Genomic DNA, 24397 nt, shown 5'->3' with positions numbered 1-24397 from the left:
TTTCTCTGACAGTCCTGTTTGTCTTCATATCACGATAAATTTTGTAAAGAATTTGGACTTGTTTGTTCACTGTGCTGTAGAGCAAGGGTCAGCAAACGATGGCCCACAGGTCAAATCCAGCCCCACACCTGTTTTTGTAAATAAAGTTTTATTGGAATACAGCCACACTCGTTCATTGATGTATTCTCTATGGCAGCTGTCCTGCTACAACGGTAGAGTTGAGTTGTGAGTAGTTGCGGCAGAGACCATATCGCCTGCAAAACCTCAAATATTTATTACCTTACCCTGTACGGAAGAAGTTTGCCAACAACTGTTATAGGGTCTAAAAGCAATCTTTCATATTTGTACAAATTTTTAAAACTCCTCTTTGTTCTTATGTGCATTGATTTCTGTTCCCCCAGTGAGAGCTTTACCTATAATACAAATTTGGCTCAGGCACCTAACAATTTTCATTATGCAAATTATGAAAAGGGTGCCAAAATTTAAGAATCCACATTGAAAGACTTATAGTGAATTGAGTAATAATAAGAAGCACCATACTGTAGAAACTCAACACTCTTTGGCAGAGAGGAGAATTTTTTGTAAAACGTATGTCTTGGAACTTATCCAAGTATATTATTTACTGAAGTACAAAAGGAAGTTTGGTCCACAGCAGGCTTAATTCCACAGATGAGATAATAGCACCATGACTAATATCTAGTGTAGTTAAAATAGTGACAAGTCGAACGTCTATTTTTCTACTAGGTACTTTGCTGGTTATTTATAACTTGAAGCTTCTGCTTAGTGGAGAGCCAGAGTTGGATGTTAAAACTGACAAGGAAGATATCCTGATAGCTGGAGCTCTTGAGGAGTGAGTAACGTGTGTGTTCGACACAATGTCTCTCAACAATGGCAGTGAGCTGGAGTTAGGAACCCTGCATCCTGCTTCCAGGTCTGAGGCTACTGGGCCTTAGCACTAGGACAATTCATTGTACCCCAGTTACAGATGAAGTAAGTTGGGCTGGGCCACGTATTCCCGAACCTGTGAGCCTCTGAGTGACCTAGGCAGCTTCTTAGGAAGCGTAGGATCCTGTTTCATGTCAGACCTAGTATTTTTCATATGTTCTTCAGGTGATTCAGAGGGACCAGCATGTTTGGGGGCCACTGGACTTTGAGATCTTTATGATTCTCTAATTCCAAAACTCCTGGGTTATGAACCTGACAACTGAAAAAAAAAGGGCCGGAGTTCATTATTCATTACAGAGCATTAAAAATAGACATCAGTATGGTATGAAGCAAAAAGGAATATGAGCAAATAATAATTCAGAATGGCCCCGTGAACTGCATATTTGCAGTATATAAATAAATAAACACATTCATTTTTCTTGGCTATTAGGGATCCATAGGACAAGAATGAGAAAGCACTGAGGGGCCTGGGAGAAATAATGAAATAGTGAATGAATCTAGTTTTCTGTAAAATAACTTTGTATTTAAAATTTATTCGCTTGAGCCTGCAGTTTCTTAGTGTCAGAACCCCAGAGCTAGAAGGGATTTTTTAAAGGAATTTAACCCCATATGATTCATGTTATGTACCAGTATTGTCCAATAGAAATATAAGGAGAGCCACAAATATGAACCACCTATGTGATCTTAAATTTTCTAGTAGCCACATTAAGAAAAGTAAGGGAAAAAAAACAGGTGAAATTAATTTTAATAATATTATTATTTAGTCTGGAATATATAAAATATTCTAATTTCAATTTTAATACAAGAAATATTAATGAGGTATTTTACATTCTTTTATTCCTACTAAGTCTTTGAAATCCAGTGTGTGTTTTACACATATGGCACATATCAATTTGAACTATTGCACAGTAGCCGCATGTGGCCAGTAGCTACCATGTTGGACAGTGCAGTTTTAGACCAAGATATTAAGACCCAAGGCCACATACCAACTTAACAGAGAACTCCTTTTTTTTTCGCCTTTGAGATGAAATTTAGAAAGTCCCTTCCACAGTTAGAAAATTTAATGTTTGATAACATACTTTTAGATGATCTTTTCTACTTTCTTCTGATTTATATTTTTTCTCATTTCATTCCAACATGGGGAATTTTTAATTTACACAGAAATGGAATTTGTTTTCTTTTGGGGAAAAAAAATCTAGCATAATTACTATTGTGCAAATTCTGGGAAGCCTTTTGCCAACATGAATGTACCAGTACCAGAAAGGACGCGCAGAGTTGTTCCTGGCACCTCCATTACTATCTCCCGCTGGCCCTGCCCTTTTGCTTAACAGCTGGTTCCAAAGCCAATATCTCATGCTATTTAAAAGCTTTGAGTACAGATTTTTCAAACAGTTATCTGTCGGAGTGGCTTGGCATTTCAGTGCTAGCATCAGGAAACAATACATTATTAGAGGAATAATTTGACAGCTGATTCTTTGGGAAAAAGTTCTCACTGTTTCCAGATTGTTTCACGAAGCCAGAAGCTTCTTAAGCCATTTAGGCAGTTAATTACAAAATAAAGAAAATGGATCAGATCAAAGATGTGTACAATTCCTCTTTGGAACATTGACTACATTGGATTTTTTGGTTTGATTTTTCAGCAAAATTTTTCATAGTTTAATCGCAAGAAAAGTCTTTTAAATACAGGGATGGGATTTTATGAAGGATTATTGTGAAGAGGAGACATAATCTCTGTACCAAGGATGCTGTATGTTTCATGACATCTGATATGAGTACCATGGTGGTACCAAGAAGGGGCAGCAATACCACCTCCTGGGGGGTAGTAATGCCACTTTAGTTTTCTCCTCTAAAAAGTCAGTGGGTTCTGACGTTAACACCCCATTCCTCTTCACTAAAGGACTGGAAAAGCATTAACTCTTGGGGCTAAAAGAATACTCCTCGTCCAACATGGATCTTTTTCTGATACCTCTTCCATTTATGACTTCTGACATTTGAAATTCCAATCAAGTACAGTTTACATAATCTTGATTTCGAGAACAAGTAGTTTGTAACATAAATCCTTTACCGTTTCTTTTCCTTGTGGTTACTCTTTGCCCTTAAAGCCACTGGGCTTGGTTCTACATCTGCCCCCAACAAGCTTCAAACCTTGGAACTATGTAATTTTCACCTTTGGTCTTAGATGTTGTAATCCTGCTGGTTCTGAAAATAATTTAATTTTCTACATAGAAATAGGAAAATTAAAGCTTTCAGTCTTTTATTTGGCCTTAGAGAAGAAGTTTTCTGGTATTATTTATTTTCTTCCAATGTTGTTTTTCATAAAATCAAAAGTGAAACAATATTTTTAAAAATTTTTAAGAAAAGAATTTACATATCATAATTGATTATTAATTTTTATTATTCCATCCTTGTGTTTCTTAAGTGCAATTTCTCATTTTTCATTTATGATTTGCTCCTAAACTTTATCCAAGTTACTATATAGACTTGATAAGTCTCATTTCATAACGATTTCTTAATAAGTGGTTTTATAATAGTCCATTGAATTGATTCATCATAATTTACATAACTATTCTTGTATTTTTGGATACTAGCATTAGTCCCAATGTTTCATATTATTTATGAATAATGTTGAAATAAACATATTCATGCAGATGGATTGTTTTATTATTTTGAATTATTTTCTTAAGACAGATTCCCAGGAAAGGACCTACTGAGTCAGAGTCTGAACTTTCATATGGTTCTTGTGACTATTTGGTCTCAGTTTTAAACTTGGCAACCAAACCCTTTATCATTCTGCTTTGGGCAGAGGCTCTAACAGTAGTGATCAGACCATTGGCAGGGCGTTGTTTCAAGATGACAATAACCTCATGAGCATTTCATTAGGAGTGATGTTCAAGCACACAGGCGGTGATGGCATGTGCTTTGGCAACGTCATTCTAAGGACAACCTGTTTTCACTTATATTTTTAAAAAACATGTAGATAGATGACAGTCATCTCAGAATTTCGGAGTGCAGATGAGGCAGAAGTTTGCATTTAACGTGTGCTGTGTTAAATTGGGGTTGGAGTCTGTGAATGTGGCATGTGGAGAGTGCCAGGGACTCATGCATAGGTCCCAGGGGAGTGTGCAGAAAGTGAGTTGTATCTGCAGTGCAGGGGGAGAATCATGGTGAATTATCTGTTGTGTTAAAGTTAGGCAAATTTCCCTGAAAGGGAAGACGATGACATGAAAAATAACTTTGTAAGAAATCAAAGGAAAATCAAGATTTTGGAACAAAGATGGAGGAGAAAGGGCTGAGAATGCTGAATATCAAAGAAAATAAAAATGAACCAATGACAGAAAACATGATGTTTCTTCAAGGCTGGCGTAGACAATGTGTGTTTATTAATTTATGTTGTGGTCATTTTTCAAACTCTAGACCAAGTCCTGCATCTCAAACCTTTTATAGTTTTTGTCCCCACCAGGTTGTATTTTTTTCCTCTGAAATAGTCCATTTCTGCCAAACAAAATCTTTAGTTAATTGGTTTTCTCCTTCCCTCTGGTGGCTGTTAGTAACCTTCAATCACAGTTATACAGATGATTAAAATTGAGAGTCGTTTTTCAAAGGTCCCATATTGATTGAGTGTGGTAGGACTGAGCAAATGGAAGATGGTAGGCTGATGGAGGCTTTTAAAGTGAGTCAGTGCCCATCTTTACCCCATACGTGGTTAGTATAAATTGGCATCTGCAAAATCTGTGGGGTTGTAATTCTACACCGGCATTCCTTACTCAGAGAGTTTGCGTAGATACCAGGTTTGGAATTACAATTCCGTAATTCAGATGTTTTAAATTTCATTCATAGGACATGGACTTCTTTATGTGGATACTAGTATGGAATTATAATTTCATAATTTAGATTTTGAAATTTCATATAAAATATGCCACTGACTCCTGGATCCAAGTGTTAGTTTTCTTTGTTCTCTCCCATACCTCACTCTTCCTTACTGTTTACCTCGTGGCCCAGGACTAGTTCCAGCACCATTAATGTTTGGGGTAGAGGCTGGGGTGGGTGTGAAGGGAAGGAGTTCAAGGAGGACACAAATACTAATTCATTTAAAGCTATTCAAACCTGCGTAAATACATAAATCAACATAGTAGTGCTTCCTTATTTTCTACCTCAGTGCCCTCAATCTCTCTTCTCCTACCGTAGAAGTTATTCTGCAACTTGAGTTTTCTCAATGCTCCCATTCTCACCAAGATTTGATATAATCAATATTTTAAAATTTTGCCAGATTGATTAAATATTTTTATGCACTTTGTTTTCCTCCTGATTATTGACAGCACTGAGTATATTTTCGTGTTTTTTTGACACTTACTTTGCTTTCATAATTTTCTTGTGTCTTTTGCTTGTATTTGTATATTTCCATTATATAGTTTTTCTTATTGATTTTTAGGAACTTTTTATTTAGTCTAGCTGTTATTACCTTGGATATTACATGCAAGGAAAATATTTTCCCCAATCTGACACTTGACCTTTTTATTAACTTAAATTTTTTTGAGATAATTGTAGACTCATGTGCGGTTACAAGAAATAACACAGAGCGAGCCCTTGTACCTTTTACCTGGCTTCCCCATTGGTGGCATTTTATAAAACTGTAGTACAATATCACAAATGGGATATTGACATTGATACACTGCACCAAGTTTGATGCAAATCCACCAGCGCATCAGTACAAGGATCCTTCCTCTTGCCTTTTATAACCACACGCACATCCTTTCCTCTCTCCCCACTTGACTTTTAAAATTGTTAACACTGTCCTTTGTGTTACAGAAAGTTTTGATTTTGGGGGGGTCACATCTGTCAATATTTTCCCTTATGTACTTCTTACTTTTGCATTGGTAAACTCAGATAGGCCTTTCTTAAATATATTTTCTTGTCATTCCTTTTAATATTCGTAGTCTATTTCTGTGAGCCTTTTAATCTGTCTGGAATTTGTTTTTGAAAATGGTGTGAAGTGTGTGCGTGGGGGGACAGATTAATATTTTCCTAATGGATGTAGTGTTTTTTAAATTGTTCAACATTTTCTACTTATTTGAAATGCATCCTAATATAAGTTAAATTCCCATCATATGTGAGTCTGTTTCTTGATGACCTATTCATTTTCATACCTTTTTTTCTATTCTTTCCCCATTAGAACTTTTTAATGGCTATAGCCTTCACAATGTGTTTTGATATTTGGTAGGACAAGAACTCCTTAAATATTCTTTTAAAAATATTATTGGTTATTCTTGCAGATGTTCTTTTCTATATGAATTTTTTTTTTTTTTTTTTTAGATTTTATTTTTTCCTTTTTCTCCCCAAAGCCCCCCAGTACATAGTTGTGTATTCTTCGTTGTGGGTTCTTCTAGTTGTGGCATGTGGGACGCTGCCTCAGCGTGGTCTGACGAGCAGTGCCATGTCCGCGCCCAGGATTCGAACTAACGAAACACTGGGCCGCCTGCAGCGGAGCGCGGGAACTTAACCACTTGGCCACGGGGCCAGCCCCTCTATATGAATTTTTAAATCAACTTTTCAAGTTTTGTTATAAAAGATGCTCCTGGGATTTTGATTGGTAGTCAGTTGAATTTATAGATTAATTGGGGGAGAACTGACATTTATGTTTTGGTGGTTTTTTTCTTTTTATTGAGGTCATAATTGTTTATAACATTGTATAATTTCAGGTGTACATTATTATATATCAGTGTCTGTATAGACTGCATTGTGCTCACCACCAGTAGTCTAATTTTTATCCATCACCATATATATATGCCCCTTTACCCCTTCTGCTCACCCCCGAAATCCCTTCCCTTCTGGAAACCACTAATCTGTTCTCTTTGTCCATGTGTTTGTTTGTCTTCCACATGTGAGTGAAATCATGTGGTGTTTGTCTTTCTCTGTCTGGCTTATCTCGCTTAACATAATAACTTCTAGGTCCATCCATATTGTTATGAATGGGACTATCTTGTGTTTTTTATGGCTGAGTAGTATTCCATTGTTTATATATGCCACATCATCTTTATCCATTCATCAGTTGATGGGCACTTGGATTGCTTCCACATGTTGGCTGTTGTGAATAATGCTGCCATGAATATAGGGGTGCATAAATCTCTTTAAATTGTTGATTTCAAGTTCTTTGGATAAATACTCAATAGTGGGATAGCTGGGTTGTATGGTATTTCTACTTTTAATTTTTTGAGAAATCTCCATACTGTTTCCCATAGTGGCTGCATTAGTTTACATTCCCACCAGCAGTGTATGAGGATTCCCTTTGCTGCACATCATCTCCAACATTTGTAATTTTTTGTCTTGCTAATTACAGCCATTCTGACGGGTGTAAGGTGATATCTCATTGTAGTTTTGATTTGCATTTCCCTAATAATTAGTGATATTGAACATCTTTTCATATGCCTGTTGGCTATCTCTTTATTTTCTTTGGAGAAATGTCTGTTGATATCTTCTGCTCAATTTTTAATCAGGTTGCCTGGTTTTTTGTTGTTGAGTTCTATTAGTTCTTCATATATTCTGGAGATTAACCCCTTGCAGACATAATATGTGGTTTGCAAACATTTTCTCCCACTTGGTGGATTGTCTTTTCATTTTGTTCCTGGTTTCCTTTGCCTTTCAGAAACCCTTTAGTCTGATAGAGTCCCATTTGTTATTTTTTTTTTATTTTGTTTCCCTCGCTGGAATAGACACTGCCTTCAAAAAGATGCTGCTAACACCGATGTCAAAGAGTATACTGCCTATATTTTCTTCTAGAAGTTTTGTGGTTGCAGGTCTTACATTCAAGTCTTTAACCCATTTTGAGTTCATTTTTGTGTACGGTGTAAGGTAATGGTCTACTTTCATTCTTTTGTATATGGCTGTCCATTTTTCCCCAACACCATTTATTGAAGAGACTTTTCTTTCTCCATTGTATGTTCAGAGACTTTCCTTTCTCCATTGTATGTTCTTGGCTCCTTTGTTGAAGGATAGCTGTCTGTAGGTGTGTGGTTTTGTTTCTGCACTCTCGATTCTGTTCCATTGATCTGCATGTCTGTTTTGTGCCACTACCATGCTGTTTTGGTTACTATAGCTTTGTAGTATGTTTTGAAGTCAGAGATTGTGATGCCTCCAGCTTTGTTCTTTTTTCTCAGGATTGCCTTTACTATTCAGGGTTTTTGTTGTTGCCTATAAATTTTAGGATTCTTTGTTCTATTTCCGTGAAGAATGTCACTGGGGTTCTGATTGGAATTGCATTGAATCTGTACATTGCTTTAGGTAATGTGGACATTTTAACTGTTTATTCTTCCAACCCATGTGCATGGAATATCTTTCCATTTCTTTATGTCATCTTTGATTTCTTTCAGTAATGTCTTGTAGTTTTCATTGTATGGGTCTTTCACCTCCTTGGTTAAATTTGTTCCCAGCTATTTTGTTCTTTTTCTTGGGATTGTAAATGGGATTGTATTCTTGAGCTTTCTTTCTGCTAGTTCGTTATTAGAGTGTAGAAGTGCAACTGATTTTTGGAAGTTGATTTTGTACTTGCAACTTTGCTGTAGTTGTTGATTATTTCTAATAGTTTTCCGATGTATTCTTTAGGGTTTTCTGTATATAGAATCATGTCATCTGCAAATAAAAAGAGTTTCACTTCTCTTCTAATTTTCATAGCTTTTATTTCTTTTTCTTCCCTAATTGCTCTGGCCAAAACCTCTAGTACTATGCTGAGTAAGAGTGGTGAGAGTGGGCTCCCTTGTATTGTTCCTGTTCTCAGGGGAATGGCTTTCAGTTTTTCACCATTGAGTTGATTTTGGCTGTGTGTTTGTCACATATGGCCTGTATTATGTTGAGGTCCTTTGCTTCTGTAATCATTTTATTGAGAGTTTTTTTTTTATCATAAATGGATGTTGCATCTTGTCAGATGCTTTCCCTGCATCTGTTGAGATGATCATGCGATTTTTATTCCTCATTTTGTTAATGTGATGTCTCACATTAATTGATTTGCAGATGTTGAACCATCCCTGCATCCCTGGTATAAATCCCACTTGATCATGGTGCATGATCCTTTTAATGTATTGCTGTATTTGTTTGCCAATATTTTGTTGAGGACTTTTGCGTCAGTGTTCGGCAGCAATATTGGCCTGTAGTTTTCCTTCTTTGTGTTGTCCTTGTCTGGTTTTGCTATCAGGGTAATGTTGGCCTCATAGAATGAGTTAGGAAGCATTCCATCTTCTTCAGTATTTGAAATAGTTTATAAGGATAGGTATTAAATCTTCTTTGAATGTTTGGTAGAATTCTCCAGAGGAGCCAGCTGGTCCTGGACTTTTGTCTTTTGGGAGGTTTTAATTACTGTTTCAATCTCTTTACTTTTGATTGGTCTATTTGGAGTCTCTATTTCTTCTGGCTTCAGTTTTGGGTGGTTGTATGAGATTAAGAATTATCCATTTTTTCTAGGTTATCCAGTTTGTTGGTATATAGTTTTTCATAGTATTCTCTTATAATGCTTTGTATTTCTCTGGTATCCATTGCTATTTCTCCTCTTTCATTTCTAATTTAATTTATTTGAACATTCTCTCTTTTTTTCTTAGTGAGTCTGGTTAAGGGTTTGTCATTTTTATCTTCTCAAAGAACCAGCTCTTAGTTTCATTGATCCCTTCTACTGTTTTTTTGTTGTTGTTGTTGGTTCTATTTCATTTATTTCTGCTCTAATTTTTATTATTTCCTTCCTTCTGCTGAATTTGGCTTTGTTTGTTCTCCTTTTTCTAGTTCTGTCAATTATAGTTTAAGATTACTTATTTGAGATTTTTCTTGTTTGTTGAGGTGGGCCTAAATTGCTATGAATTTCCCTCTTAGAACCACTTTTTCTGCATCCCTTAAGAGTTGGTATGGTGTATTTTGATTTTCATTTTTATCCAGGTATTTTTTGATTTCTCCTTTGTTTTCTCCCTTGGTCCAGTGGTTTTTCAATAGAATGTTGTTTAGTCTCCACATATTTCTGACTCTCCCAGCTTTTTTCTTGTAGTTGATATCTGGTTTCATAGCATTAAGGTCACAAAAGATGCTTGATGTGATGTCAGTCTTCTTAAATTTATTGAGGCCTTGTTTCCCAACATATGATCTACTTTTGAGAATGTTCCATGTGCACTTGAGAAGAAGGTGTATTCTGCCATTTTTGGATGGAATGTTCTATATATATCTATTAAGTCCACCTTGTCTAGTTTTTCATTTAATTCCATTATTACATTGTTGACTTTCTTTCTTGATGATCTATCCATTGATGTAAGTGGGGTGTTGAGGTCCCTACTATTATTGTGTTGCTGTTAATCTCTCCTTTTAGATCTGTTAATAGTTGCTTTATGTAGTTTGGTGCTCCTGTGTTAGGTGAACATATCTTGATAAGTGTTAGATCCTCTTGATGGAATGGCCCCTTTATCATTATATACTGCCCCTCTTTGTCTCTCATTGTCTTTTTTATCTTGAAGTCTGCTTTGATATAAGTATGGCAACACATACTTTCTTTTGTTTGCCATTTGCTTGGAGTATCATCTTCCATCTCTCACTCTGAGCCTGTGTTTGTCTTCAGAGCTGAGATGTGTTCCCTGGAGGCAGCATATTGTTGGGTACTGTTTTTTAATCTGCCAAACCACTGTGTGTCTTTTGATTAGAGAATCATTTCAGTTACATTTAGGGTGATTATTGATATGTGAGGGCTTAATACTGCCATTTTATCTCTTGTTTTCTGGTTGTTCTGTATTTCCCTTGTTTCTCTTCCTATGTGTTTCTGACTTCCATTTCAGTTTGTTGATTTTCTATGATGGTTGTCTCTTTATTTATCATTTGTGTCTCTGTTCTGATTTTTTGTTTAGTGATTACCATGAGGTTTGTATAAAAGATCTCATAGATGAGATATTCAATTTTCTGATAACCTCTTATCTCCATTAGCCTAATCAGCTTCCCTCTCTTTCCTCTTCCCTTTCTAAGTTATCATTGTCACAAATTATTCCATTTGGTGTTGTGAGTTTGTGATTAAAATAAAGTATTTATAGTTATTTTTCATGCTTTCCTTCCTTTTATCTTTAATGTTACAATTAAGTGTTTGTTAACCTGTTCTGATAGAGAGCTGCAATTTTCTGATTTTGTCTATTTATATCCTTGCTCAAGGCTTTGTAAATATTTTCCTTTTAGTTTCAGATATGAGGGCATTCTTAATCATCTTTTGTACAAGGGGTCTTGTGGCAATGAACTCCCGCAGCTTTTGTTTACTAGGAAAGTTTTTACTTCTCCATCATATCAGAAGGATAGTTTCACTGGATAGAGTGTTCTTGGCTGAAACTTTTTTCTTTCAGAATTTTGAATATATCATTCCACTCTCTCCTGGCCTGTAAGGTTTCTACTGAGAAGTCCACTGAAAGCCCGATATGAATTCCTTTGTAGATTATTCTCTTCTGCCTTGCTGCCCTTAATATGTTTTCTTTGTTGTTGACTTTTGCCTGTTTTACTAATATATGCCTTGGAGAGGTCTTTTTGCATTGATGTAATCAAGAGTTCTGTTAGCTTTATGTACTTGTAATTCCAGTTTATTCCCCAGGTTTGGGAAGTTCTTAGCTATTATTTCTTTGAATAAGCTCTCGGCTCCTTTCTCCCTCTGGAATATCTATAGTCTTTATGCTGCATTGCCTAATTGAGCTGGATATTTCTTGGAGAGTTTCTTCATTTTTTTTTTGGTCTTAGTTTTCTATTCTCCTCCACCTGAAGGTTGTCCATATTTTTGTTCTCTATATTGCTAATTCTGTCCTCCTTAATGTCAGCTCTGTTTTTTAAGGATTCTACATTGCTTTTTATCTCATTCATTGTGTTTTTCATATCCAGCGTTTCTGTTTTTTTTTTCTTTAGAGTTTCAGTCTTCTTTGTGAAGAACTCCTTATGCTCACTAATTTTATTCCTGAGTTCATTGAATTGTCTTTCTGAGTTTTCTTGTAATTCATTGAGTTTCTTTATAACTATTTTGAATTCTTTGTCATTTAAATTGTAAATTTCTGTGTCTTCAGGATTGGTTTTGTCTTGTCATTTTTCTTCTGGTCTGCAGCGTTAGTGTATTTCTTCATGGTGTTTGATGAAGTAGAGTTTTGCCTGCATGTAGTGGTAGTGTGGTCGCAGATTCCACCTGTCACCACTGAGGGAGGCAGAAGATGTCTTTTCTGAACCTGCTGCATCTGCTGGAACTTGTGCCCATTTGCTGGAGGTTGTGCCGGTAGAGCTCATCTGCGTTTGCTGGCTGCCACTGCTTGGCAGGTCCCTCATGCAGGCCCAGGTGCTCTGGTGCAGGTCTGCTGCTATGACCGACTAGCTGAGCTGGTGTGCCACTTGGGGGAGTGGAGGGGTGCTTTCTTGTGTGCATGCACCTGCTCTGCACTCTCTGGTAGCCCATGTGGGCTGCTGGTCTTGGTGGGTGCACCCACACAGTGGCCTAGCTGCTCCAGTGTGGAGCATTCGTGTGGGCAGGGGTATAGCTCTGAAAGCGAAAGCATTCCTGCAGAGGCCTGCCTACTCCTCTGTCTCCTCCCAGGGTCACGTGCTGGCTGCTGCATGAGGTCCCATTCTGCAGATTGCTGCTGCTGGTGAGGAGAAGGAGATCTTCTTACCTCCTTCCACTACTTTCTGAGGAGCCAGCACCCCCACCTTCAGATATCTGGCTGCATGGGTCTCTCAGACGTCCTGTTGTGTCGTGTGGGTGTCCTCTGTTGTCTAGTAATGTCCTTTTGGTTGTATCTTAGTGAGGAGAAGCTACAGGAATAGCTCATTCTGCCATGATGCTGACGTCACTGTTTGGATTCTTATTCCAATCTTCTTTTACATAGTTGAGTGGAGTTTTGCAACATCATAGTATATCATATTAAGTAAGAACAAGGCTTTGGTAGTTAGACTGTCTGAGTTCAATTTATAGTTCCACAAGATGTGTTATTATGAGGAAGTTAGTTAACCTCACAGAGCCTTGATTTAGTCATCTGAAAATAGTAATAATAATAATAGTAGTATATCACAGAGTCATTGTGAAGATTGTGATCTATGATGTGAAAAGTGCTTAGAACACTACCTACCACATAGTTTGTATGCAATAATTGTTAGCTGTTACTATTTCTTCATATAGGTCTTACATTTCTTGTTAGGTTTATTCATAGGTATTTTATGACTCTTCTTGGCATTCAAATGAGATTATTTTCTCCATTGCTGTTTATAATTATTTTTTCATTAGTATACAGATAGGAAAGCCATTGGCTTTTCCTGTTAATTTTATATCTCACCGTTTACTGAATACTTCTGACAGTTTTCAGTTAGATTTTCTATATAGTTTTTACTTTCAATTAGTGATGGTTTTGTGTCTTCATTTCTGTTACTCATACTTTTTATTTCTAATTTCTTGTTTTAACTAGTTAAATAGAAGTGATAATAATAGCATACATTTTTGTTTTGTTTTTGTCTTAATGGAATTCTTTTATGTTTGACCATTAGGTGTAGTATTTGCTCTAGTTATTATTTCTTTTAATCAATTCCTTTTGTTAAACTGAGGAAGTCATTTTATTTCTAGTTTACTGAGTGCCTTTTATTTATTTTTCACATCAGGAAATTGGTGTTAAATTTTAATGAATGCTTTCTGACATTTGTTGAGGTGATTTAGTTTTGTTTTTCTCCTTTAATCTATTAAAATAGTATATGATTATAATAATTTATTGTGTTGAACCATCCTTGTATTTCTCAAACAACCCCAAGTAATTCATGATGTATTATTCACTGTGTTAATTTTGCTAGTATTTTATTTAATATTTTTCACCTTTGTGTTTACACATGAGACTGGCTATATTTAGCTTTTATTATCCTTGCCTTTTTTAGTATTGGTATGTAGATTATGGTAGAATGAGTTAGGAAGTTTTCACCTCTTTTTTTTTTTATTTGAAAGAGTTTATAGAAAATGAGTCTTTTTTTTGCCTAAAGCTTTGGTAGAACTTCCCTGAAAAATCTGTGGTCTTATTACTTCCTTTCCACTTTCATTACGTTTCATTTGTGCTGTAACGATTAATCTGTTTAGATTTTTTAATTCTTGGGCAAAATTTGTCATTTATAAATTTATAATTTATAATTATACAAACATTCATTTTATTTAGATTTGCGAATTTGCTGCTATAGAATTTTACATAAAATATTCTTATAAAATTCCTATTTTCCTCCAGTTGTATAGTTGTGTCCATTTTTGATTATTTTATCATGTGTTTATGCTGTCTCTTTTTTTCTCGGCCAAAGAAGTTTGATTGTTACAACTGTCTTTAAAAATAAAACAATTTTGGATTCTTTTTATTAAGTCCACTGGGTTTGTATTAATTATATATTCTTTTATTTTCTTACTTCTAACTTCTTTTGATTGGTTTTATTTCACTTTTTCTACTTCCTTGAGGTGTATATTTTATTTTACTTTCAGTCTCATTTTCTAATCTAAACTATTGAGGCTCTTATTTACCCCCTGCATTATGGTTATATTCTACAGGTTTCAAAATGTAGAATTATCATTGTTGTTTATTTATAAATAGTTTATAAATTCCATTTTTATTTCCTCTTTAGCTCAAGAATTAATTTTAAAAGGTATTTTAAAAATCTACAAGTATATAGGCTTTTTGGGGGGAGGTGTCAAATATCCTTTTATTATTATTCTAATTTTATTTTATAGTGATCAGAGAATGTAGCTTTTATTATGTCTTCTCTTTGAAATCTGTTGAGCTTTTCTTGTGGTCTAATCTTTTAAACATTGGAAAAAATGTGCATCTCTGATAAGGACAAATTCTATTACATCAAGCTTTTAATTAAGTTATTCAAATATTCCATATCTTTTTTCACCCTTGATCCCTCAATTTCTGATAGCAGTATGTTAGAATCTCTTACACTGCCTGTGGATGTGTCCATGTTTCTACTAGTTTTTCTTTTTTTTTTTTTTGAGGAAGATTAGCCTTGAGCTAACTACTGACAATCCTCCTCTTTTTGCTGAGGAGGGCTGGCCCTGAACTAACATCTGTGCCCGTCTTCCTCTACTTTATATGTGGGATGCCTACCACAGCATGGCATGCCAAGCGGTGCCGTGTCCGCACCCAGGATCCAAACTGGTGAACCCCAGGCCGCCAAGAAGCGAAATGTGCGAACTTAACCACTGTGCCACCGGGCTGGCCCCCTCTACTAGTCTTTGCTGTATATGTTTCTGAGTTGTTAGACTTCTGGCACATATATCGTTTTGTTTAAGTGAACCTTTTGTTAATATAAAATATCCTTCTATGTTGCAGTTAATCCTTTCCAATAACTTTCTTTCTTTCTTTCTTTCTTTTTTGGTGAGGAAGATTGGTCCTGAGCCAACATCTGTGCCAGTTTTCCTCCACTTTGTATGTGGGACACTGCCACAGCATTGCTTGATGAGCAGTGTGTAGGTCTACACCCGGGATCTGAACCCATGAACCCTGGGTTGCCAAAGCGGAGTGCATGAACTTAACCACAATGCCACCCAGCCAGCCCCAACTTTGTTTCTATTTTTGTCTAACATTAACCTATATTTTCTTTCTTTTAGTTAACTTTTTTTACTATATATTTTGCCACTGCTTTATTTTCAACAGTGCTGTTTTGGTTTGCCTCTTGTAAATGACCTATAACTAGATTTTTGACTCAAAGTGCTTTTATCTTTTAATAGGAAATTTGTTTGGTTCATATTATTATGACATCTACTGTGGTTGGACTTACTCTGCCTTCTTATTTTATGTTTTGTATTTACTTTGCTTCTTTGGCTATTTGCTTGCACTTATTTGGTTTTTGTTTTATTTTGTTCTGCTTTATTTTTCCTTTCTCTTCATTTGTGAGATTGTTTGAGTTGTGATTGTTTTTTCCAAGGAGAAAGGTTCATGATTTTTATTCCAATAGTTGAAAATTGTTTCACTTTTTTCTTTCAGTGGATCACCTTTACATTTTAAATAAACATATCTAAACTTATAGCTTTCTTGTCAAAGTGCAGACTTAGTTAGCATCTGTATCATATCACAAGTAAGTCAGGGCCTTAGTATGCTTTTATTTCTCTTCCTTACCAGTTCCACTTTTTTTTGATTATTTTATCTAGTATTTTTTTTACAAATTTTTACAATATTTTATCATACCCTGCATAAATAATTATTTAGACTAAGTTGTAAGATTTATTATTTTCTTTGCTTAGCACACTGTTTTCCATCCCATATCTTCTTCATTTATTTTTTAGTTCATTTGCTGGACTATATTCCCTAATAATTATTTCAGAGTCAGTTGGAGGTAAATTTTCGGAAGCTTTGTATCCTTAAAAGTGTCTTTATTTTTCTCTTCCACCTCAGTATTTGTTTACATGGATAAAGAAATATTGATTTGAAAATGGCTTCCCTCAGAGCATATTGCTCATTTGACTTCTTGAATTCTTGTTTTTAATGAGAAGTCTGATGCAGATATGATTATTGAATTTTTGTAAATTACTCACTTTTTCTATTGGATGGCTTTAGGGATTTTTTTAATGTTTATTAATTCCCACCACATGTCTATTTGTGGGTCTTGTCTTTTTGTAATTCTTCATACTCAGCAGTTGGAGGAGTCTTCCAACTTAGTTGTTCATATTGGCTCTGCCTTCAAATAGATTCAGACCCACCACCTGTCATCTCCTCTACTGCTATGATCCTGGTCCAAGCCACCACCGTGTCTCACCGGGGTTACTGCGGAGGTCTTCTTACTGGTCCCTGATCTCCTTGCTTCCACCCTTGTCCCTCTAAAAACTGTTCCACTCCTGGCCCAGAGCAGTAGCAGCCAGAGCAGTATTTTAAAAACTGTCCGTACAAAATTCTCCAATGACTTCCCATTTCACTTGGAGAAAAAGCCAGAGTCTGTATAATATTCTGTGGCATCCTGCATTATATAATCACCTATTGTCTCTCTGACCTCCTTTCCCCTTTTCTCATTCCTCTCTAGGCACACAGGCCTCCCTACTCTTCTTCCTGGGGTTTCAGCAGGAGACTGAGATGTGTTCTTAGTCTGCCAACCTGATTCTATTCTATCTATGCCTTTGATTTTTTAAAAAATATTCCTTTACATAATGGCATGGTCTGTCAGCAGAGACATTCAGGTTAATTGAATGGCTTGGGGCCATTTGCACTCTAATGCCATATAATTTATTCTGTGTATACTGAAGGTACATACAGAACTAGGAAGCGTGGACACCAGATCCTTGAATCCAGTTCTGTGGGTTAAGTTGAAGGAATCAGAACCTCAGGCTTATAGGCAGGTGGGGTGTGTGGAGGCTGGGGCTGCCTGAGTCCATCTTATAACACTCACCACTCCAAGTCCCATTGCAGCACAGGGCTTCAAACCAATGGACCTTGGAGGCAGGGTGGCACATTATAAAAAGAGTGGACTTTGTAGTTTCTTAGAGCTGGTCTCAAGTCCTTGTTCTTCCACTGAGTATCTGTCTGACTGTAGATAGATTCCTTTTACATTCACTCATTCAGTGGATAGTTATTAAGTCTCAGGCCCCGTTGTGGGAGCTGGGATATATCAGGGAAGAAAACAGACAAGTACCTCTGCCCTCAAGCAGCTTGAATTGTGTCGGGAGAGCTTTCATTCTAGTAATAAGTTATTCAGAGTCTTTGAACTTCAGTGTTCTCATCTGTAAAGTGAGGCTGTGATATCATCTGCTTGCTATGAATGCTGTGGAGACAGAATAGTCACAGTACCTGACACCTAAAGTTCTCGGTGCTTTTCAGCTCCCTCCATTCTACTTTTCCCTACAACACTTCTTTCTAGCATTTACTATAATGCTCTGGAAATGAACTCAGTGTCTGGTACATAGCAAGCAAAACATGAATTGTATTCAAGTAAACTGAATTAAATGCCAATGTCTAGGGAATTTTCTAGGGATGTTGCAAAAAGTTTCATCGGAAGGTGCTGGCACTCTCAGTAGTGGGTTCTTCCGTCCTCCATCCCTGAAGATCATCAGGGATCTTTATTAGGGTAAGAGAGGGAGTTGTAGGAAATTTTGTGAAGTGCTTCTTTTAGCTTTGAAATCTCTTTTGAGTTCCAAACTGTGAAGGCTTGATCATTCCTATAGCGTTTTTCCTCATTCCCTTTTTGAAGGTCAGGACCATGTGACCATGTCACCTGGTCTGTTATGTGTGTGAGTTCCTTGTGTCCATGTTGCTTTTAGTGACTTATTATCTTCTGAATGTTATAAATATTTTACATGTTGAACTTTATGAGAAAATGGAAGAAAGCACAACCTCTAGTAAAAAAGCATGTCATGGAATTGGCTGTCATCAAAGGGGCCTGGCACGCCCCTGGGATCCATCATGCCTCAGGATCTCAGGCAGCTAGAGGAACCCATCCACAAAACAAGCTCTGAGAGCTATGATATAATACAGAGTAATGGAGTTCAAATTTTGTGCTAAGTAATGTTTTGAAATTGGATGCCACATTGCCAGTGTGTTTCTAAATTGACAGTCATTGGGCAGCATTCCATAATGTCTCTAGTTTATGTCTTAACTGAGCTGTCTGGGAACACATCAAAATTTACAGCTTCAAATTGTTATCATGTGCTGCTCGCCATGCCGTGGTTTTGACAGAAGCACTTTCATTGCTTTGCGTAGCTTATAACTTTCTTTTAAATTACCTCTTTGAGTTGACATTTCTCTTAGGTATAATCTACCCAAGATTAAATTTGGTTAGACCCTTCACAGTTCAGAATTTAAACTAGTTAAAAATTTTTATGCGCTTCTTTATATTCAAGGTAATATAGGCCTTATTAATTTCAACTTCAAGAAATCTTCCAAGAGTTTATAGGGACTTTAGCAATAAATTTAGAAAGTAATTTTGGTTATAATATACAGTATTTTCTGTATGGCACTTCTGAGATATTCCAAAAGGAGTCTAGCATAGTCTAGGGCCTAGAGAGTAGAGTCATTTTCCACACCACGGACTTTCTAAGGGTAGCTCAGTGGTTGGGCTGGGTGGGAGTCTGTCGTCTGTGTCCCCGGTGGGGATAAATGTAGAGGGTGTCCTAGGTCCAAGCACGTGTGAGAGATTGTTCTCGTCTCGTTCAAGCAGCCTGCCTTGCATACCACCCTGGCCGCTAGGTCTACCAGGCAATGGTTCTCCAAACTGGCATAATTAAAGGAATCACCTGGGTAGCCTTAACAAGTTTGCATTTTCAGACTCCAGCCACAGGGAATCTGAACTGGTAGATAAAGGAGCTGTGACACTGGCCATGAGACCCCTCTCTCTGGTCCCTCTCCTATCCTTAACACAGTTTGGTGACCGCAACACGCCACTCCACCTTTGATTGGCCGCATGTGGAGCAACACTTAAAACAGCAGCAGAGCAACGTGGATAGACTGAGAGAAGAAAGAGGCCACAGCCACAGCTGGTGGCGGCATTAGAGACTTTTTGTGAATACCCATTGCTGAGCAGAGGACAAACAAATGGACTACTACATCTCTTCCTATTATATTCCACAGCCTATCAAACCAGTTTCTGCCTTAAAATACTCTCTTCTTTCCTTGTGTCTGTCATGTGACTCTGTATGTGTCTGGGATGTGTGTGTGTGTGTGTGTTGGAGGGTTTGCTCTCTCTTCCTTTCTTTAGTTTAATATAGTCGGTTGAATAGAAAGTGAGAAAGAGAGATAGAGAGAAAGAGAGATATAGACCCTTCTGGCAAAGTTTAAGACAAAAGAAAGATGTTTAGGAACAAACAAGAGAAGAACACCTCTTGAAAAAGATACGTGAAGCAGTTCCTGATGGATGGAGAGTAGCAGTATTTTTTTCTTAGATCTTTTGAAGATACTCTGATTACTTATACATTTGCATTTCAGTTTCCCAAGTGAATGCCTTTATTTATAAAGACTGGTAGCATCATCACTGAAGATTAACAATCATTAAAAAGTCTGTCTTATATAGGGAACCCCCTGTTGTTCATTCTAAATTAGGCCAAGGAAGTCCTGAGTAATTATCGTTTATTTAACAAATATTTATTGATGAGGATGCTAGCCTCATGGAGTATACAGCATGATGGGGATAGCAGATAAATAAGCAAGCAGTGTCACCAGTACGTGGCAACTGCTGTGACGGGAAGACACAGAAGGAGAAGGGGAACACAGAGGAGAGTGATTCACCCAATCTTGGGGAGTGAGGGAAGGCTTCAAGGGGAGGTAAGATCTCAAGTTGCACCCTGAGGGGTCAAGAGGAGCTAACTGAAAATGGCCAAGGAATTGAATGTGCCAAGGCATGCGGAGAAGAAAGCATGACCCCATATCTCGAGAACTGAGAGTGGCTAGCTGAAGCTGGCTAGACTGAAGCTGGCAAAAGACAAGGCTGGAGAGTTAAGTGGGGGCCAGGTCATGAAGGACCTTCTGCGTCATGTAAGGAAGTTCAAAGGTTACATTGGGTGGCCCATTTTATATGTAGATTTTTATATCTAGCTTCCTTTATTTTCTTCCTATGACAGACATCACAATAGCATAAGAGGTATTGCCGTGCTTTTTGTCACAAATAGGAACTTTTAAAAGGGGCATGTGTGTAGAAAAGGGTTAACATAGAAGGCTTCCGCCCACAGAAAGTCTTACTTGCAAGGTTGGTCCTTGGCTGGCTTCTGAAACCTTGGTGGGTAAACAGTTCCCTACACTGATTTAAAACTTTCCATGACAAATAAGGGTGGGTCGCTATGTCTACACTATGCAAGCAATATGGTTTATGCTGAAAACCTACTTTCTTTCTGGGACTCTGGAATTTTGATACATGCTAGGCAGGGGTCCCTGTGTGACCAGCCCCCAGTAAAAACCTTTGGTGCTGAGTCTCTAGTGGGCTTCCCTGGGCAGAAACATCACACACATGTTACTGCATTTTGATAGCTGGAGGAAGAGTGTGCCTCTGTGTGACCCTTCATGAGAGGAAGAGAACATGAGAAAGCTGCACATGGATCCCTCTAGACCCCATGTAACTTTTCCCCTTATGAACCACTGTATATCCTTACTACATCGCTGTGATAAATCTTAGCCTTAAGTGCAATTTTATGCTAAGTCCCATGACCTGCCAGAAAGTCTCCTAACACAGAGGTCTTGAGGATCTCCAGCACACGTGCTATGAATATTTACCTATAAATATTTATTGAATGAGTAAAAACAAAAATGAGCTATCAAAAGGTAGATGTGTTACTCTTTGACATCAGTATTAAAAGGATCTTTTCGGACACCATGCCTTCTCAGAGAAGGGAAACAATAGAAAGAATAAACAAATGGGACTTCATCAGACTAAAGAGCTTCTTCAAGGCAAATGAAAACAGGATTGAAACAAAAAAACAACCCACTAACTGGGAAAAAGTATTTGCAAGTCATATATCTGACAAAGGCTTAATATCCTTAATATATAAAGAACTCTCGCAACTCCATCACAAAACATCAAACAACCCAATCAAAAAATGGGCTGGAGACATGAACAGACGTTTCTCCAAAGAAGATATACTGATGGCCAATAGGCACATGAAAAGATGCTCATCATCGCTGATCATCAGGGAAATGCAAATCAAAACTACACTAAGATATCACCTTACACCCGTTAGAATGACAAAAATATCTAAAACTAATAGCAACAAATGTTGGAGAGGTTGCGGAGAAAAAGGGACCCTCATACACTGCTGGTGGGAATGCAAACTGTTGCAGCCACTATGGAAAACAGTATGGAGATTCCTCAAAAAACTAAAAATAGAACTACCATACGATCCAGCCATCCCACTACTGGGTATTTATCCAAAGAGCCTGAAGTCAGCAATCCCAAAAGTCCTGTGCACCCCAATGTTTATTGCAGCACTGTTTACAATAGCCAAGACGTGGAAGCAACCTAAGTGCCCATCAACAGACAAATGGATAAAGAAGATGTGGTACATATATACAATGGAATACTACTCAGCTGCAAAACAGAGCAAAATCATTCCATTTGCAATAACATGGATGGACCTTGAAAGAATTATGTTAAGTGAAATAAGCCAGCAAGAGAAAGATAATCTGTGTATGACTCCACTCATATGAGGAATTTAAAACTATGGACCAAGAACAGTTTAGTGGATACCAGGGGAAAAGTGGGGTGGGGGGTAGGCACAAAGGGTGAAGTGGTGCACCTACAACATGACTGACAAACATTAATGTACAACTGAAATTTCACAAGATTGTAACCTATCAATAACTCAATAAAAAAAAAAGGTAGATGTGTTAGTCTCCTTATTTTGTATTTGTATAATATATATTTTTTAACCAAACTTGTCTAACCCAATTTGATCTCTCATCATATTTCTCAAATTCTCAAACTTGGCCCTGAATTACTTTTGACTTTTACCTTCAAATGACGGAGCTGTGTTAGCTTTGAGGAGAGTCAAAAGAAAGAGCTACTAGCTATAAGGGCAATTTTAAATCAGGAGATCCAGAAAGGATTTGAATAATGGCAAAAGTCATTGGACTGTTCATAGTATCCCAAGGTGACTTTTTCTTCTTTTAAAGGTGAGGACTTCCCTGACTGTGCAGCCTCTGGTTTTACTAACAGTCAACCACCTTAGTGTAGCGCCACACCCTAATGCAGACAGCGTCTCTTGTCACACTGAAAATGCGTTAGTATTTATGGAATAATAGCCATGGACTAGATACTTTCACATAATTTGTATTGGGAAGTTCTACTCAAGGCTTACTTTAAAAGCATTTCTTTTAAAAAAATGAAAAGAAATCCCTGAGCTTTTAATGAGCTTCAGATCCTGCCAGAAAGGAACTTATAACCAACCAGGAAATCCTTGGATTTCTTGTGGGCTTCATCTTCATTTTTGTCAATTCCTTGGCGTTCTGTCTTTCTCAGGAGTAACCAGCAATGGTGTCACCCCATTGAGCAGTCCCCCTTAGACAAGCTCCGTATTTCCTTTCCATCCTGTTTGTCTCCCTCTGGGCTGAGGTAGGGTTGTAAAAATGCTGGGCTCACTGCTCTCTGCTTTCTGGATGACCTTACAGTCCTTCGTAGTAGCCTTTTCTGGGACCCTCTAGATAAAGAGCACTACTTCTTATGCATGGCTGGTGCACTTACAGAGTGAAGTTTTATGTTTCTTGTTCATAATTTTCAAAGCAAATGAAACATTTTTATTGTATTTCTCTGTTTACAATAACTTTATGGAAATGTTTTTTATCCACATGGGCCTAGATTGTTTTTGTTATGTTTGAGCCAGGGAATGATTTTGTTTATTTGACTGGATTTTGTCCTTTTGGGCCAACAGCTTTAATGGAAGGTATATTTTCTGTTGCCGATGCAAGTCTACTCAGAATTGGTTAGTTGCCAACCAAAATTCAGTTCTAATCAAAGTGTGAGTTATTCATGTGGGCCCTTGTATTTAAAGGTCTGCTCAGTAAAGTATTGTGAGTGTTGCAGGATTCGCTGGTGTTTGTTGTGTCATTAGGTTTAGAAGAAGTGAAGCTGCTAGTAGTAACCATCATAAGCTCGTGGTCTAATTTTTTCTTCTCAAAGACATTTCATTGTTGCATCTTCTGCAGTGTGGCCTTTTCTGTTTTCTTTTCTAGTTTTCCAGAGAGATGGTCATTCAGAGCCTACACATCTGTTCTGTATTTTGACCCTCGGATGAGAATATTCATTCAGGCCCAAAGAGTCAAAACAAAACACCTATGTTATTCCCTCTACAGACCCAGGTAACTCACCTTCCTTCAATTCTCTTCGTAGAGTTTTTATTTATAAAATCCGTATGCTCCTCCCCGCCCCCAGTTGTCAAAGTGATTTGATAGTAAGTGATTTGGTAGTAAGAGTTTTACAATTTGATGGTAAGATTTTTACAATTTGATAGTAAGATTTTTACAATTGTAAATAAAATTCAAACTGCATTCTGGAAGGTTTGCTAAAGAGTAATCATGTGAAACAAATATTTGCCCATAGTAGCTACACTGCAGTGAATTCTCTAAGTTAGATGACCGCCCAGAGCAGGAATTTGTTTTTTACTTCAGTGACTCTTAGGCGCTTTGGTTGTGATAGATTCCGTTTAAAAATCACAGTTCACTTATATTTTCTGTTTACACAATACATTTGAACTGTTAAATCATATGCATATGTGTGTATGTATATTTTATAGAATGAACATATTTATAAATATACATCTGGCTCATTTATTTATACTTTAGCATAAACTTTTTTAAGCTGACATTTGCATATTATAAACCTTACTTTGCCCAACTATGCATGCAAACAGAACTGTCGTTTTTTTTGGTGTGTGGTTTCTGGGTGGTCATGCATTTATTCACGAACATTTATCAAAGTCCTTTAGTCTGAGATTGTGCTAGGTACAAAGCATAAAAAAGATAAGATTAGTTCTAGTTCTGAGGAGCTTCCTATCTACTGGGAGAAA

The 24397-nt window shown here is 37.1% G+C and overlaps 1 protein-coding gene across 1 annotated transcript in view; it reads left to right on the top strand.

Moving 5' to 3' along the window:
* MORC1 (MORC family CW-type zinc finger 1) overlaps positions 1–24397 on the top strand; it is a 157160-nt gene that overhangs the window by 17307 nt on the left and 115456 nt on the right. Inside the window, exons 6-7 of the mRNA XM_070508528.1 lie at positions 745–850; positions 23565–23690. Of these exons, the coding sequence (XP_070364629.1) occupies positions 745–850; positions 23565–23690 (232 nt within the window). The remainder of the gene's footprint in view (positions 1–744; positions 851–23564; positions 23691–24397) is intronic.

Source organism: Equus asinus, chromosome 5 (assembly GCF_041296235.1).
Source record: "Equus asinus isolate D_3611 breed Donkey chromosome 5, EquAss-T2T_v2, whole genome shotgun sequence".
In the NCBI taxonomy this organism is placed as follows: domain Eukaryota; kingdom Metazoa; phylum Chordata; class Mammalia; order Perissodactyla; family Equidae; genus Equus; species Equus asinus.
The sequence above is the reverse complement of the archived record's forward strand: the minus strand, read 5'-3'. Positions and strand labels throughout refer to the sequence as shown.